The sequence below is a fragment of the Xenopus tropicalis genome, chromosome 1, assembly GCF_000004195.4.
Source record: "Xenopus tropicalis strain Nigerian chromosome 1, UCB_Xtro_10.0, whole genome shotgun sequence".
NCBI classification, from domain to species: Eukaryota; Metazoa; Chordata; class Amphibia; order Anura; family Pipidae; genus Xenopus; species Xenopus tropicalis.
Genome location: NC_030677.2, coordinates 143,340,851 through 143,354,599, shown reverse-complemented (window position 1 = coordinate 143,354,599; position 13,749 = coordinate 143,340,851). Strand labels below are relative to the sequence as shown.

The window sequence follows — 13,749 nt, the reverse complement described above, 5'->3', positions numbered from 1 at the left end:
ATTGCACCAGGCCTTATGGAGCCAGAGATCTGCGGCCTGCCCTTAGAATCAAATGCAGCCTGCATTAGACCACGCTCAATTATAAAGTGACAGGTGAGGAGAGGCAAGTAGGTGTCCCTTAGAGTCCACTTGTACCCCCTGGGGTCCTAAATGGCTCCTATTCCATTCCATTATAGGTGATAGATAGCTACATTATGAGAAAACCCGAGACAGTACCTATTTCTTACTGATACAGCTAGTACTTAGCTGTACTTATGTCAGCTAGAAGGGCTATACTGATTGCATGGGACTTAAAGCTGTTTCTACTAGAACTGGTCCTGAACTAGTAATCTTAACTTGAAAATAAGCTAGCCATAGGGGGGCAGGGTGTGTGACTGCATTGGGGCCTAACCTTATTACCTTATTCATGGGTGTCACCAGCACAATCTTTGTAGGCTACAGAGTTTGGAGGATGGCGGCACAAGTGCCAGTGCAGGGGGAGGGGAGCTGGTTGGCTGGGGGGCGCTGAGTGCAAATCTTGCACGTGGGCCTGTGTATGTGTAGCAAAACCATTTTTTTAAAGCTGTACTGACGTGCAAATCCTGTTGTTTTGCTTATGGTGATGATTCTGCAGATCTGTCAGCTATATCTTTTGGTGGCCTTTCATAAGACACTGCTTAAATTAGTTTTTAACTTTTGCTAATTTTACTGAAATTATTTTTGTGCCACTTAATTTCATACCAATGTCTTTTTTTGGCACTATTATGTTACAAGTATCCTGTTAAGTGTGCCAAAGTTATTGCTTATTGTTTTAATAAATACATACTTTATGTTTCTGTGTGATAATTAATTTGCTTCATTTTTAACATATCTTTTAATTTTTAGGTTATTTTCCAACAAAATTATTATTTATTGTTATAATTAGACTAAGGCAATATAGAATTTCTAAAAAATAGAACTAGAATAAAAAGAGATCAGCTAATTTGCCCTGAGCTAAAGGCAAACATCAGGGACTGCACTTGTCCTACGGGTAATCACAACAGCCTCAAGAGAATTTTATTGTTTTCTAAATTAACTTTTTATAAGGTTTATTTAAATACTGTACCTGCGATTATTAAAGCACAAGGGATTTTACCCTAGTGAAGCGAGGGTATAAAAATGAACCTTCAGCTGTGCCATCCCTTTAAGAGCAAAAGTGGTTTCTCAACAAATGTCTGTTTAGAGCCAAAATATCATTGGCCTTGGACCAACAATGATGCAGCACAGACACTACACAGCACTTGTGTGAATAACTGGCTCATCAAGAAGCGCTTCAATCATGAAACTGTCAGAAAAGGTAACATTCAAAATAAACAGTGTTCAGGTCGATAAGTGTTTGAATATTATTATTATTATTATTACAAAGATGCTGTTTCCAACTACCTGATCATTTTTTTCCAAAGCTCTCTTTCATAATCTAGCCAATCTCAATGAGTTATGTAAAGATTCTGCTGCTTAAATTGTTTGTGGAAAGGTAAGGCCATCTCCCATAGACTCCATTTTAATCAAATAAATCAATTTTTAAAAAACTGATTTCTTTTTTCTCTGTAATAATAAAACAGTACCTTGTATTTGATCCAAACGAAGTTATGATTAAACCTTATTGGAGGCAAAACAATCCTATGGATTAAATAATTTTTTAGTAGACTTAAAGTATAGCGATCCAAATTACGTAAAGATCCCTTGTCCGGAATACCCCAGGTCCGGAGCATTCTGGATAACAGGTCCCATACCTGTATTAGATATTCTTTGCAAATAACCTTTAGTTTCTCATTGCACAGCTAACACTGCTTTCCATGTAGCTGTCTCAGGCTCTGTTAGACGTGTGGGTACTTGCTGCCAGGTGTCTCCTCAATTGAATCAATATCTTGCTGACATGCATTTTCTCTCGGCCATTTCACATTTTAGGCAATATTCCTGATATAAGGACAGACTACTTCATTTTACTCTACAGAAATGAATTCTTCTGAAAGCAATATTTTAGTTGCTAATCACACTGATGTTACCTTCTTTATTCTCTTGGGCTTTCCAGGTGGCCAAGAAATGCAGGTAGTTTACTTTTCTTTATTCTTAGTAATTTACATATTGACAGTTGTGTCCAACATGCTCATAATTACAATGGTATGGATGGATTCTCGTCTACATATTCCAATGTATTTCTTTCTCAGCAACTTTGCTATTTTGGACACTTGGTGCTCAACGGCTGTGGTTCCCAAAACTATGCATTACCTAATAACACAAGACAAAGTGATATCCCATGCAGAGTGCCTTGCACAACTCTGTTTTGTACACTCTGTTGGACCTACTGAGTTTTTTTTGCTCACTGTCATGGCTTACGATAGATATCTTGCAATCTGCCAACCTCTACGCTATGCAACAATGATGAGCAATAAGAATTGTCTGCATTTAGCCATTGGTTCTTGGATGAGTGGTTTCTTTACTGGCTGGACACTAACTATTCCCACTGCAATGCTGAAATTTTGTGGTCCCAATCTCATTAACCATTTCTTTTGTGATTATATTCCTCTGGTAAAATTGTCCTGTTCGAACACCTCTACCAGTGAGACTGTTTTCTTTTCATTTGCTTGGGTTGTTGTACTTTGCTCTCTGGGTTTTACCACTGTTTCTTACTCTTATATAATTAAGACTGTTCTTAGGATTCCATCGGTTGTAGGTCGACAAAAAGCCTTTTCCACTTGTGCTGCTCATTTAACCATTGTCTTAATATTCTACGGAACAGTCATCTTTATGTATGTCCGGCCAAGAGCCTCTTACTTTTCTGACAAAGACAAAGTGATTTCTCTATTTTATTCAGTAATAACCCCACTTCTAAATCCTCTCATATACAGTCTCAGAAACCGACAGTTCAGACAGGCTTTGAAGAAGATGCAAGGGAAGATTTACAATTCCTTCTCTAGATTTTATACAGAGTGAAGGGCTAAAGGCAATGAATAAAATATGCATGAGAAAAGTGCTGGATTTTCTATACATCTGAATGGTCAATTCGCATACAATACAGAACAGAAGACAATATGTCTGTTAAAGCAAAAATATAAAAATATAAGGATATCTAATAAAAAGGCAGTCAAGGGACCAAGATGATTCCAAAAACTTTGTTGTAAATTCAATAAAAACTCACTTAACTTTGCAAATCATGGGCTCATATTTTATTGTATAGCTGCTGTAAAACTACTATATGATGGAAGATCTACACTTCATTTCAGCCATTTAAATGGTCTTCAGAAGCCATAGAACTAACAGAACCATATAATTTACTGGTGGCTGTCAAACACTTTCCCTGACTGAGATTGTCAGTCTAATTCTATACAACAGGCATTGGAGATTTACATTTTCTTGGTAATAAACTGAAAAAACTGGATCTGCCTGGAAATTTTAAAGGGGAACTATCATGAATGGGAACCAGCTCAACTTGACTCAGTTCTGACAGGCAGCATAGGGTTGATTCACTAAAGTGTGATATTGTATGCTTTTAGCGTTAAAATTGACGCGAAAAAAAAATGCGTGATTTGCTATAGTATTATCACGTGTGTTAAGTTGCATATCACATGCATTAAATTTCGCGCTACCGCATGCGTTAATTTTAACACTTTGCGTTAACTTGCGTGCAGAAATAATACTAAAGCATGGTTCACAAACACTTAGACGCACTAAATATCGCATTTGTCTGTGGGAAAAATAACACCTACTTGAGGCAGGCAGGAATTATAGAAAAGTACAGTTCATGAGCTTTTGGCAACACAATATGGACTTTGCAGTGTGATTTACTGTGTTGGCCCTAGAGTGATGCAGCCGCCAGTTTGCAGGGTAATTGTCATTTTCATAAAAGTAGTTTTATGGCGTGAATTGCTAATATGGCGGTTTTTCACACACAGCGACTATTTGTGCGCAATGCGTTGATTAGCGCGTGTTCCATCAAATACCGCACGAAAATAGTCTTTGCGACTTAAATAACGCAAGCAACATCGCGTCTAAATTAATGCAAGAATCCTTTTAGTGAATCATGCGTTAAGATGCGAAAAATTAGACGCGATAAAATTTTTAGCGCATGCTATAAATAGCGTACGTTTTAACGCACTTTAGTGAATCGGCCCTCATGTGTTCTGAGCAGAGAGGAGTGGAAGGGGTCCAGCCATTCTTGACTGACATCTAAAGTTCAACTCCTACCTGCCTATCTTTCCTATTCTATAGAAAACCTGGAAAAGACTTAAAATTCAACCCAATTTCCCCTTACATTGATACTTTCCATCTCACTCAACTGAGTCACTAACAAACACCTAGAAAGTTATGGGAAAAACATTAAAGCAGACACACATATAACTTGCTTTTTTGAACAACAGCAATCAAGTTATTTAGCACAAAGTCTTAGCAATGTGAAACATACATACCAAGTGAGCTGCAGGTGATGCTCGCGTTTTTATGCGGATAACGGTTACATGTGCCTGCACCCAAGCGTATTCCATTCATTCAGGTGCAGGCACAGGTAGGAGGCGTATGGCGGTATTTTCAGCAAGCCTTTTTTAGCTTTCCGAAAATATATGCCATACGCTTGGTCTGACATTAGCCTAAAACTACAATTTTCCTTTTGAATAACTTGTGCTAATATTTGTGCAATAGAATTGTAGTCACTTTTTACATGTTTGCAAGCTAATTGATAGCAGAATATATAGCCATTTCTTAGGCTAATGCCACACGTAGCGTTATCTCGGCAAGCCGAAAAAAGCTTGTCGAGAATACACCCCTACACTTAAAAATCATTCTACCTGTGCCTGCACCCAAAAACATTGAATATGCTCGGGTGCAGGCACATGTAGCCGATATATGCCAAAAAACGTGACACTGCATTTATGGCGGATATTGGCTACATGTGCCTGCACCCGAGCGTATTCAGTGCTTTCGTGTGCAGGCACAGGTAGGAGGATTTTTAAGCATAAAGGGCATATCCTTGGCAAGTAGTTTTCGGCTTGCCAAGGATATACTACATGCGCTACGTGTGGCATTAGCCTTAAGAATACAGGGACTGGCTATAGCAGTGTAAGTGCTACAGACTGACCAGGTGGGACTGATTAGACTAGCTGGTTAATCAAGAAGTCTGAAAGCCTGGCTAGTAAGTCTACAGGAGAGCTTTGACTGAGAGACTGAGTGTCTGTAAATCCAACATACAGGAGTCTGTCAAAATTATAGAAAGACTCCTTATGCGGAAAACCCCTGGCCCTAAGCATTCTGGATAACTAGTCCCATACCTGCATTATTAAACAGTGGAAAGAAGTAACTAATTGTATAAGTGATCAGCCTACTTTGGTACAATATAGTCAAGTGATCTGCAAGATATAGGATTAAATGGTAACCACACTCTCTGCTTCATTTCCCTTTCCTTTATCCCTTATCCAGAAGTTACAAAGCTTTATCTTTGTATAGTACATCATTTTAATTCACTTTAATTAGTTAAGAGAAAAAAATGTTGTGAGGTGATGAACATAAAAAGGAAGGAAAACAGCTCAGTAGGTCGGGCTAAGCAGGAAATCAGGTCCTATGTCTTACTTCTAGCCATGTGTGGGAACTTTGTACAAAATTGTCTGGTGGGGTAGTCTTGCCCAGCTAACCAAATCATATTGTACAGGTGTGAGTTCTGTTATCTGAGAACCCATTATCCAGAAAGCTCCCAATTACGGGAAGGTAATTTCCCAAAGACTCCATTTTAATGAAATAAATCAAAATTTTAAAAATGATTTCCTTTTTCTTTGTAATAATAAAACAGAACCTTGTACTTGATCCAAACTAACATATAATTAATCTTTACTGGAGGCAAAACAATCCTATTGGATTTATTTAATGTATAAATCATTTTTAGCAGACTTAAAGTATGGAGATCCAAATTATGGAAAGATCCCTTATCCAGGAAACACCAAGTCTCGAGCATTCTGGATAACAGGTCCCATATTTACCACATCTCTACATAATTCTTTCAATTAAAATGACATGTTTTCTTGCCACATACCAATTGAAGAGATGTTCATTTTACATTTTTTTCCACATTGGTATATAACTGAGTTTTAAAAAGGAACATCATGTGTGGACATCCTCCCATATGATCAACCCAGGGAATAGATAACTAGAATAGCAGTATAGATTAAAGCAGAAAGGGCATAAGGGGTCATTTAGGGCAACGAGTGCAAAATGCAGGCAAAATGCAATTACGGACTTAATTATCATGCTTTATATACAAAACACAACATTTCCCCCCATAATTCCAGCATCATTGTGGTCACCAGGGGAAGTTGCACCTGATACATCATCAGCCAATGTATCAACACTGACACAGTTGCACTTTGATTTAAACTGAGCATAATTGTGCAATACATTTTCTAACAACCATTAGCATCACTTCTAGCCAGTAAAAATGTTGTGTGCGGTCAGTTCTTTTGGTTTAAACCTGCTGCTTCTGTTGACACAGCCTGCACCGGTAACCCAAGTAGCTCCAGGCCTTCCCTGCATCAACAGACACTCTTGCACTAAATTAAGAACAGGAGGCAGTGTCACCAAATACCAAAATACCAAATGGACCCACATACCTTTTGTTAAATGTGATTTTACATGCAACTGACTGCAGCCTGGGAACTACACTTGTGGTTGTAAATTGGTCTTGTAGTTTATAGTGTAACCATGTTTTCAGTAACACACCAGGCATGCATAACCTATGGTTATCCACATAAATGGCATGTTAACCTATAGTTATCCACATAACTGGCAGGTGCAAGGTAGACCTGCATGAATACCAGCTCTCTTCACTCAATTCTGGAAATAAACAGAGATGCACATCAAGAAGCAGGACAATGTGCAAAGGGCAAACACAGATGCATGCTCATTTGGAGCCAACAGCAGTAAAAAAGTTAAGGGTTAAGGGAAAACAGGCCTTATCTAGCCAGATTGCTTGTCTGTTACTATGACTCTATCCCACCTACAGAACCTGAAATTATCTGATGAGTTATTTTATGAGAAAACCTTACCTAGAAAACTTAACTATACCCAAAGATTCCAATGCCAATAATCACTAGGGACACTTATTACTGGGTACAATGACTTTATAACTATGTTAAACCTATCACATCCTACACTAGCTTCTTCCAAGGCACTGAACAAAGAGTAAGTAGACAGGAAGATGGGCTCATTTAATTAGTAGGAGTGGAATAAGAATTGAACATAAAAGTTAAAGAGGACACGGTGAGGCCTTTTTATGAAAATTTGAATTTTTTTTAATGAAAATAAATGTGAAATTCTGCCAAATGTAAATGTGTGCTTATTTATTAGAAAACATGATAGTGATATAATGATAGTAATGTATTGTAGATAAAGCAATTATTATCTTTTACTCCAGACATTTTGTACCATTGTGTAATGCTGCAAACAGTGTCAGCTCTTTATACAGTAAATCAAATAATATTACAACATATTTATATGGACATTTTTTATTAATAAAGCTAATATTTTACTTTTTTAATAGCTTTTACAAAAGATGTATGAATCTCTTTATTTCTCAAAGTATATATTATAGGATTTATTAAAGGGGTAACCACTATATAAAAGAAGGAAAACCCTTTGTTGTTATTGCTTTCTTTCGTTGGTATCACATATACACTAAAAAGAATCCCAATATGAATGATAACTACAAAGAGGTGGGAGCTGCAGGTAGAGAAGGCCTTCTTTCTTCCTATAGCTGACGGCATTCTTAGGATTGCCTGCATAATGAAGACATACGCTAATATAGTGAAGACAAGAGGAAACAGCATTATGACTATGCTGAACAAAGAGGTGATCATTTGAAGAAGTCTCGTGTCTGAAGTAGAAAGATTTACCACTGGAGAAAAATCGCAATATATATGATTGATGATATTTTGATTACAAAATTCAAGTTTATAAAGAAATCCAGCAATGACACAGGCAAGTGTAAATGAAACTACACAAAAGCCAAGGACTGTATAGAGGCAAAGTGTTTTGCTTATAAGAGAAGTATACCTTAGGGGATTTGCTATAGCTACATATCTGTCATAAGACATCAGTGCATATAGGAAAGACATTGTGTTGCCTGTCGTTCCAAACATATGTAGCTGTATAATACAAGCAGTGACAGAGATAGCTGGCTGGTCTGATAGAATGTCATGCAGTATTTTAGGCACCAAATTTGTCACATACAATAATTCACATAAAGATATGCACTTCAGTATAAAGTACATAGGAATCTGCAAGTTTGCACTGATGGTAACCAGGACAATGATCAGAAGGTTTTCTAAGAAAGTTACAATATAAATCAGCAACAATAGGAGGAAGAGTGGAAGTCGGAATCTTTGTAGACTGTAAAACCCGAGGATCAGAAATTCAGAAACAGCTGAGCAATTTCCTGAATTCATCATATGTTATCTGTGGGAAAAAAGGAAAACTCATCAAAGCATTCTGTCAGTGCCTCGTAATGAAGAAAAAATATAAGTCATGAATCTTGCTCTAGGATTATTGTATTTTTCCAGCCACTTGCTCTTCTCTCTACCCCGCTTAATACATGATGTGTGCAGATCCCTTCAGTCACGGCAAATAATATTTCCTCTGCTTCTTGTGATTGTCCTTTAATGTTAGGACACATATATTGTTGTCTCTTTTTCAACGCTCTCTTCTATTACAGAGAAAACAGCTTTTACATTAGTGTACTTCTCCTCATGCAATAATCTTCCACTTCTAAATACTTGTATCCCCCATTAATAATTCTGTCTCTTACATATGTTATTTACCAAAAACCTCATAATGGGTCATTAAGTGCAGAGCAAAGTGCAAAACCAAAAAAATTAGAACAAATCACCATATGCTTTGCACATTTGCACCCTGCACTTCCATGGATGCAGGTCTTTGCATTGCAAACCATATAATTAACCATGATTAGATTACTCCAAATTAAAGGGCTATTTTCGAAATAGTTGCGACACTTTAAAATATAGCTAAAAATAGACTTGGATGATGCTTTAATTGCAAATATTACAAAGAGAACATATCAGATGTTGAAACTGAGAAATGTTATTGTTTTTCTGAAAAGTAATTTCTTTCTTGCAAAGAAATTGGTACAGTGCTATGTTCTGGAGTGGAATTTACTGCATGGGTTCAGGAATACTTTCAAAAACTACAGTCTGTGAACACAGTTCATCTCTGCATCCAGAAATGCAATTCTACTATGCAAAGAAGTAACCATATATAAACCTGATTCAGAAACACTGCTCCCTTCTCTGGGCCCAAGCTCTTTTAATTTCATAATTGAAAACTATTGCGTGGTCTGATTTCCAAGAAACATCCTTCTTGTGGAAATCATAAGCACCGTCATCCAGGCTACAAAGGAGAAGAACCATCCGGCTTTGTTAGCAGCACATGGTTCAAAAGCCAGCATGTGTGATGGTATGGGGACCCATTATAGCTTATGGCATAGGTAGTGTGCACATCTAGGAAGGCACTGTTAATACTGAACAATTTATACAAGTTTTGGATGCCATCCAGATAGTGTCTTTTTTTGGGAAGGCTGTGCTTATTTCAGCAAGGCAATGCCAAACCACATTCTGCACATATTACACCAGCTTGTAGTAAACTACTGCCTGTAGCCCAGCCCTGTCATCAACTGAATACATTTGGCACATTATGAAATGAAAAATATAACAAAGGAGACCCAGAACTATTGAGCAGCTGAAATCCAGTATCAGGCAAGAATGGGCAAGGTTTCACTTTCAAAACACAGCAACTGGGCTCCTCAGTTCCTTAACAGTTACAGAGTATTGTAAAAAGAGAAGCTTAAGCAAGAAAAACATGCCTCTGTCCCAGCTTTTATTAAACATGCTGCTAGCATAAAATGTAAAATATTTTTTCAGAAAACGAGAAAATGTCTTCAAACAATCATCCCATTGTTTTTTTAATTATATTTAACACAGTGTCCTAACTATTTTGAAAACGGCCTTGTACTCCAGTGTGCTTTATACCCACAGCACTGTACAACTGATATGTTCTATGGATCATTTGTGCTGCTGGTACACTTTAGGTACACTGTAAGCTTTTCATGGTATGGAGCTGTAATATAACTGGGTGGGAATCATACCTTTCACTGCTACATGGTGTAATCAGAGGGTTTTTATTTAGAGTTCAAGGCTCAAAACATTTGTACCAGGCTCAAGGGTCTCCTCTTAAACTGAGTGGTGTTTACCTGAGGACTAAAGAGCACCCTTTGGCACTACATATGTTCAAAGCATTGGGACCATATAGCTATATATATATATATATATTATTACACTGACAAGCTTTTTATTGTGACTGCCTACTTATTCAATATTTCTAATTGCATTGATGCAAAATAGCAATTAAGTGACTGCTGCTGGCAAAGTGAGCAATTTCCCTGTGTTCTAGTCTTTTAGCTGCCGCCTGACATCATTAACACAGATCCTAGATTGTCATCAACAATTTTGTAAATATTTTGAATGTATGTGGCCTGTTTTTTTTGCATTAATGTACTGAGGAAACTGACAACACACCACTAAATATTGGGAACAAGGGCGTAACTTGGTCGCTCCATGCCCCTCTGCAGAAAAATCTTTTGAGGGGGCAAGACCAGTCCCTCCTCCCCCTTCCCTCCCTCCCAACTCTCTTGTGCCGCACTTCCTGACTGGTTTAGATATATAAGTACACATAAAAACACACATACATAAGTGACGAAATGGCACAATGTTTTAATTAAACAGGATTCAGTAGAATCTACAGGAGGTGCTAATATGGAACAGATATCTAGTAGCAGCTGATCTTCTAATCATTTCTGTCTTTAGGCAAGATGCAATGTAATAGATGCCTTTGAGTAATTGGCCCCTTAACATAAGTCACAATGAGTTGTTTATTCCTCTTAACATGTGATTATTGCATCTATCTGCTGGAATGCTAAATTGTTTGTTAATCTCCTATTTTACAAAAGTAGATGTGCATGAACATGGACATAATTGTATAATTTTAGGCCTCTTGTGGGACATCAGTAAGAGGGGGAAAGGGACTCCTAGTATAAACAAAAAGTTAACCCCTATGGTAAACATTTTAATTATTCCCAGTACAGAGGTAATTAAGCAAAACAAGCAGCATAGTGATCCTACTGATTAGCTAGAGCACATACCTACCACTGTACAGTAATCTAATGATGTATGCCTGATCTCCTGTCTGAGCAAAATAAGAGAAAAAAAATCAGAAGCCAGAACTCTATCATACACTGATATTAATTGTTTAATTGGAGGCATAGAAAAGTTTGTTATCCATCCAAGCAGACATTCAGAATATACAGTAGGTTACAATATTAATGTAATTTCTTGTTAACAAGCATTGAGTTAATGCAAAACACCTGCTGATTGGAGCAAATGAAAGGACTGTTAAAGGGTAACTTTGAGATTACTGCTATCTACGAACCTTTAAACCATAACTAAAGCAGAATTGTTAGGATTGTGGAAGCCAATCACACAATCTTCTCTTCAAAATATAACAGGTAAATAATATGCCAAATGAACTATAGTGAATAAATAAGTAACAAAATACCGCTAAACATTTCTCTCTCTCTCTTTTTTTTTAACTTGAACCCATATTTGGTCTACTCTTGAAGGGCAAAACAAGTAAACCAACTCACCACACATCCCAGCCAGCATGCAACGTGTTGCTGCCTGCTGCTCTAAGAAATGACTGTGACCGGCTTTTTGATTCCTCTCTTGAAAGTTCCTTTATTGCCCCATTATCCCAATGGTCCAATTAGCAAACTAGAACACATCATTATTGTGTATAAAGCCAGCCAGCTACACTAGTAATGTATGGGCATAATTAACTCTTAGCAATAAATTATTAATGCAAGCTGGCATGGTCTTCAATTCTTAGATCTGTGCTTCAAAGGGACAATATTCCCCCTTTACAATATTAGTTAAATGAGCATAATAAAAGCAAATAACCAGTCCACCAAGAAGCTTCTGTGTAATGAGTTGCTCCTAAAAGCACAACAGTCTCCAGCTCTTAGGATAGAGTAGTGCATTACTCTGAATGTAGCTGTGATTACGAATAGGGTCAGTGGTTGGTGGTACGTACCTGGATGCCCCATGAAGCAGGAGAGCACTGAATTTAACACCTTCTATAAGCACTGTAGGCTACCTTGCACCCACATGGCCTGTGCTCTGCACCTTGAACTGTATTTTTAATCCTGCAGAGTATCTTCAGCCTTACAATGGTACCACAGCAGGTGATCCGTGTACATGCACATTTTGCACTGCTTTTATGAAGTCAATTTAAAATGGATTAACTCCCCAACCAAAAAAGTTGCATGTGTCAAAAGTTGATAAAGAAAATACTGAGAAAGAACAGAGAGAAGTTTATTGGGTAATGTAATTATTCTAGTAAGGCTGATGCCACACGTGGCGTTTTTACGCTGCGTTTTTTCTCAGCCTAAAAACACCACACAAGCCACACATGGCGTTTTTCAGCCTAGAACTGGTGACGTAAGCAAATCCCGTTGCCATGGTGCTAATAGTGTGAAATAGCAAAAAACGCTGCGTATTTCTGCTAGGTCTGGCAGCTGCCTTTGCGTATACATAGGAATAGCTTGCTTTGCAAGTACTGGCGTATTTCAGCCTACGCTTGAAAAATCCGTGCTAAGGCGTTTTCTAGCGTATTTACGCTTTGTGTGGTTTGCTTCGCGTCTTTTCAAGTTATTTCTATGGATGATGATATCAGGCGTTTTTCAGCCGCCGAGAGAATTAGAAAATACGCAGCGTAAAAACGCCACGTGTGGCATCAGCCTAACCCATGATATTAAAACAGTTTGATTTTAAGCAGCTGAGCTGACTCAGCCTTCACTGAGTTTTTAATCTGTTTTGCTAGAATTGGAGCAAATTGGTGCATTATGCCCAACAGATACTCACTCCCAAAGACATTTTAGGAGTACATGTTGCATATATTAAGTATCGTGCACATGGCCTGCTGTTGGGCTTGATGTATAACATGACCTTGTTGTAAACAGGATTGGAGAAGGCTATAAAGGGGTGGTTCACCTTTACATAAAATTTCAAGTATGTTTTACTGAGACCTGAACAAAAATGGTGCTCTGTGCTCTGAGAAGCTCCAATTTGCATGCTTTTGTTCTTTACCTCCATTTTATGTTCTCTGCATCAGTGTGACTCTCCCCAGACGCAGGATACCTTGGTGTGTATAGTGTCCTACACAGGGTTAGTTTCTCAGTCCCGCAGAGGTACTGTATGCCCAAATCAGTATGTGCTGTGTGCAAACTAATCATGCACTCTTCATTCCTGGAGATACTGTAGAAGCTGCACAGAAAGTCTAAGGAGAGAGCTACCCCTTATGCTCTAGTAGCCAAAGTGTTACATTGTTTGAGTGCTGTTTATTGAGTGAAAAAAGTAACACTTAATGCATAGTTTTATGCATTAAGAAGTGTTTGTTAATTAAGTAACGATTCATAAAAGTATTTTCACATTACTACTCATATCACATGCGCAAAAAGCTCAATTATCGCAAAGCGGTATGTTCATCACATTGCATTGCATAATTCACAGACATATTTGAAGCATTAAAAGCATGAAATATGGCGATAATCAGTGCTAATATTAACACCTACTTGGAGTAGGCGTTACTCCAAAAACATTGCGGTTCGTGAGCGTTTGTAAAGACAAG

General features: G+C 37.8%; 1 protein-coding gene across 1 annotated transcript; it reads left to right on the top strand.

Annotated features, from left to right (window-relative positions):
* Positions 1-1,974: 1,974 nt before the first annotated feature.
* LOC100485726 (olfactory receptor 6F1) lies at positions 1,975-2,977 on the top strand. The gene has a single exon (XM_002934299.2). It carries the CDS (start codon positions 1,975-1,977, stop codon positions 2,950-2,952), a length of 978 nt encoding a protein of 325 aa, XP_002934345.2. The 3' UTR covers positions 2,953-2,977.
* The last annotated feature ends 10,772 nt before the right edge of the window (positions 2,978-13,749 follow it).